Source organism: Fusarium odoratissimum (assembly GCF_000260195.1).
Source record: "Fusarium odoratissimum NRRL 54006 unplaced genomic scaffold supercont1.158, whole genome shotgun sequence".
NCBI classification, from domain to species: Eukaryota; Fungi; Ascomycota; class Sordariomycetes; order Hypocreales; family Nectriaceae; genus Fusarium; species Fusarium odoratissimum.
In genome coordinates, this window is record NW_022158846.1 from 1 (window position 1) to 4275 (window position 4275).

General features: G+C 49.2%; 3 protein-coding genes across 3 annotated transcripts; 2 read left to right on the forward strand and 1 right to left on the reverse strand.

Annotated features, from left to right (window-relative positions):
• Positions 1-17: 17 nt before the first annotated feature.
• Positions 18-398, forward strand: FOIG_16770 (uncharacterized protein; the record flags this gene model as incomplete). The annotated part of the gene is made up of 1 exon (XM_031218248.1): positions 18-398. The coding sequence occupies one exon, from the start codon at positions 18-20 to the stop codon at positions 396-398; it is 381 nt and encodes a 126-aa protein (XP_031052036.1).
• A 1169-nt stretch (positions 399-1567) lies between these two features.
• Positions 1568-2362, reverse strand: FOIG_16771 (uncharacterized protein; the record flags this gene model as incomplete). Its single annotated transcript, XM_031218249.1, has 1 exon — positions 1568-2362. One exon carries the CDS (start codon positions 2360-2362, stop codon positions 1568-1570), a length of 795 nt encoding a protein of 264 aa, XP_031052037.1.
• Positions 2363-3819: 1457 nt separating this feature from the next.
• FOIG_16772 (uncharacterized protein) lies at positions 3820-3990 on the forward strand (the record flags this gene model as incomplete). The annotated part of the gene is made up of 1 exon (XM_031218250.1): positions 3820-3990. The coding sequence occupies one exon, from the start codon at positions 3820-3822 to the stop codon at positions 3988-3990; it is 171 nt and encodes a 56-aa protein (XP_031052038.1).
• Positions 3991-4275: the final 285 nt, after the last annotated feature.

The following is a 4275-nucleotide window of genomic DNA, read 5'->3' on the forward strand; positions in this document are numbered from 1 at the left end:
GTCCGCCCTATCCTCATATGGTGCCGGAAGTAGAATCGGGAAACCCGGTGCTCGCGTCTGCCGTCACTCGGATGGTGTTCAAAAAAGGCCGTATGACCGTTCCACCAGCCGATGCACTCAAAGCCTGTGGGCTCTATCCAGGGAGGGCTCGGGAGCCGGACACGCCGCTATCTTCCGAATATGCTTCATCAAAGCCTCCATCTCCTCGTACTTTAGCTGGAACTGGTAGTGAACCACCAGTGTTATCTGCTAAGGGCACAAACCTAACATATGGCGAAATGGAAAGTCGGAGGAGAGCTGCTTTGCCCATTGTCCAGCTTCAGAACGGCTGGGATGCGGTGCACAGTCTGTTCCAGACCGAGCCTTACGTCTTAGCAAGGCACAAGGACTTTCTATGAAAGCCTCCATAATGTCCACCTTCCTGTCTTGTCCTACCGGATCTGAAAATTCCAAGTGCGCAGTACTACACACACACACGAGTCTATTACCATGCAGTACCCACCTACCGGCAAGCAAAAAAAAAGTTTCCCCATATAAAATGCCTAATTTCACTTATATAGCATTTAACTAAAATTGAAGTTATTAGTATGGAATAATGTCTATTATATGAGGAAATTCATTCCGTTTGATATCATTATCTTGCTATTTTAATTATGTATAGTATGGTTAACGTACATGATAAGCATGTGGCACAAACAAGCAAGTGGCACAAAAATCTTAACCTTGAAGATGGATATCGCAATAAAAATACCACAAAATATCTGATCAATTGCTCGCCTTCCTTCCTCTACTGTCATTGCCCCTCCTTTCTGTAGTCGGGTTCTTTTTGCCCTCCGCCGCCGGCTTAGTGTCTCATTCGCCTGTCGAAGATCTTGGACTTCAGCCCTTAATAAAGCCATCTCATGCATGCATAACTGCTTTTGTTCCTTTGGATAGAGACTTAATTTCTTCTAAAATTGACTCTGGGGAGCTGCTTTGATGCCTTCTGATTCGTCTTTTGAGGTATTCGGATTGAGATTTAGCCTCGCGGACTGTCTTTGGAGTCTTTGAAGTCCAAGGTTGAGCCTGGCTAGCCTCCTCCTCAGCCGGTGTTGGAGTCCGTAGCTACATATCAAGCTTCGAGACCACACTTTCCGGGTCAAAAGGAGCAAGTCCAGCTCCCTTGAAACCTCCTTTGATATTCTTCTCGGTCATAGTAGCTTGAAAAGCGGCGTAAAAGGCCGGGAGGAACTCGGTCTTGGAAACGTGGGTTATATACCCTCACTGAAGATAGCCCGGTTGTCGCACTGGATGTGCTTAAAATGGATTGAAGGTCGGGCCATTCATAATGAGCAGCAGTAGTGAGTTGATTGATTCTCTCTTCTGTGGGGGGTATTCCATCCCATAGGTTTTACTTTAAATCACCCAGCTTGATTACTAAGGGCTGTTGTTCCTGAGGCTCGTTGAGACCATGCCCGGCCTGCGACACTTAACAATGAAGAAATGACCGAACATTTCAGGATAAAATTGCAGTCGCCACACGCAACACTGGAATAGTTATGGGGTCGTATTTAATAAACCGAGATAGCTAGGACAGGGTTGCCCCTCCCGTCACGGGAATATATGCGCCATTCACCCACGAAGCTTTCTCATCACACAGTTCCGCAACTACCCAAGCCACCTCCTCCTGTTTTGCAAAACGAGCTGCCGCAGGCGTTCTATCCCACTTTTCCCGCAAAATACCCGAATAGCTTTCCGGGGCTGCAAGTAGCTTTTCTGTAGCTACCGGCCCGGGCGCAACTGTGTTGACAGTACATCTGTACCTGCGCGGAAAGTCTCGAGCCCAACAACGGGTAAAAGACTCTATCATGCCTTTGGTTCCGGCGTAGATACTCAAATTTGGATCGGGATCACGCGAGCTGATGCTCCCGATATTAATAATACGGGAGTTGGCCGGAGATAATATTGGGAGGACAGCTCGAGTGAGCAGCAATGTCCCCCGACCATTGACGCCCACTATGTCATCCCATAACTTATTGACCTCCGCGTCAGTTGCTGTAGCTATATCGCAAAATGCATTGCGACCCGCATTATTCACAAGAATATCGAGCTTTCCGAACTTTACGGATATGACGTCTGCGAGAATCCCGGGCCCATCGGTAGTTGCGAGATCGGCTTGGACCATTAGTGATTCGGCTCGGTCGTTGTTGGATATCTTTGATAGTACTTCTTTCGCAGAGGGCTCTTCTGATGGATGTGGGTAATTGATGATGACCGTGGCGCCACGTGCAGCGAGTTCCTCTGCAATTGCGGCCCCAATCCCAGAAGAAGAACCGCTGACCAGGGCGATCTTGCCGTGGAGTGCTTTCTGGGAGGTGGACATAGTGAATGGTTGTGCAAAATCGGTTGATCAAACAGGTTCGGAAGATTGAGCAATGGTGGAATGTCTACGGTTTTTGAAGACTTCATTAGCGAAGCTATCATCATGCCTTCTGGGCCTTCCGTAAAATGCCTTGTGGCAGAGCCGAAAGAAGTGTGTGACTCAAATGGCGTGCCATCGCAGTGTGTATGGTACAATGGGCCGTGGCCCGCCAGAACTCCGCAGAACAACAGCGACTTACTTCGGCATAACCCGAAATGCCGATCGGAAAGGACAGGGGGCGGCGAGTTTCGCATGTCCGCTCTCCGCTCTCCACTCCCGGCGTCAGCCCAAAGGTCAACGTCATGATTCGCTAGTCCTGTAACAGTTAAGGTTTGAGAGCAATGTTCTAACCGCGTATTCTTCGCATAAGGGTTCGGATAAGTAGAGCTGGGTGGGGAACGTTTCCTGCAGTCTCGCTGAGCCTTCCACTTACCCGCACATCAGCAACCTCACTTACGATCGTTTACCTATCGGGGTCCGGTAAGGCCCCGAAAGGCCGGTATGTGCATTGCTGCCACCTGGAATGCAGCTGGAAAGGGGGAGTTTCCCAAACCGACCGACAGCACTTGCCCGCGACATGAATCACGCAGTGTCACTGGGCATGATCCTGTACTGCCGATCAGCCTTGGAAAGGGAGAGCGAGATGATATAAAATCAGGACTCGCCTTCAAACTGAGACATGTCAAAAACAGCAGAATCCGAACGACGGCACACGACGATGAATGAGACAATTGCCAACAATGCCCTACCCTGGGAATCTTCACCCCGATGGCAGCTCATCGCAACATGCAGTGCCATCTTCGGGTTAGCCTTGTCGGCTCGAGCCTTTTTTCAACCCAATGACTTGTCCAATTTTCCTGCTGTTGGTAAAGGATCCCTGTGGGCTCGAAGGAAGCAATACGCTTCTGGTTCTGCATGGGAGCTGTATGAGGAGGGCTACCGAATGGTGAGGTAGCTTCATTACATTCGACCATACTGTCGCTGACGACCCAGCAGATCAAGAAGGGCGCGGATTATTTCCGCATTGCCACAACAGCACGTAACGTCTACCCATCCCCTATCTTCTGAACATAGTATAACCATTCAACAGCTGCCGAAACCGTAGTCGTGTCCTCGAAGTTCTTGGCTGAGCTGAAGAGACTGCCGGACGATGTGATGAGTATGTCGGAGGCCATTTCCGAGGTAATCATTCTGAACACAGGTCGTGTTGAAGATGATGAGCTTACAGTATGTTAGATACTTCAAAGCCCATACACAAAGGTTCCACCCACAATTCCAGGTCTGCCACATATTGTGAAGTCATCCTTGACTCCAGCCTCAGGTACGTGTGTTCAGAGGTCACGCCGCAACCGCCAGCGAGCTACTAACACTAGGCCACACAGTCAGACTAAACCCTATGGTTTCTCAAGAAGTTCACGATGCTATGGCTCTTGAACTTCCACAGACAAAAGACTGGACTGAAGTCAATATCAACGAAAAGGTGCTTCGTATCATTGCCATGGCCTCTGGCCGTGTCGTCGTCGGTCCTGAATTATGTCGCAACGAACAGTATCTTGACGCGGTGGTCAATTACAATATTGATGTCATGACTGCTGCATATATTGTTGCATTAGTTCCGCAGTGGATTCGCCCCTTTGTTGCGCCCTTTCTTCCATACATCAAGCGACTTGACAAGCGGCTGAAAGACGCAACCTCGTTGCTACGATCGGTCATTACAACGCGACAGGAAGCTGCTGGGAACCTAAATACCGAGAAACCAGATGACATGCTACAGTGGCTAATAGACGCACAAAGTGCTGAGGAGAAAGTTGACATTCAGAAGCTTGCTGAGATGCAGCTATCTGCAATTTTTGCAGCCATTCACACCACTTCCC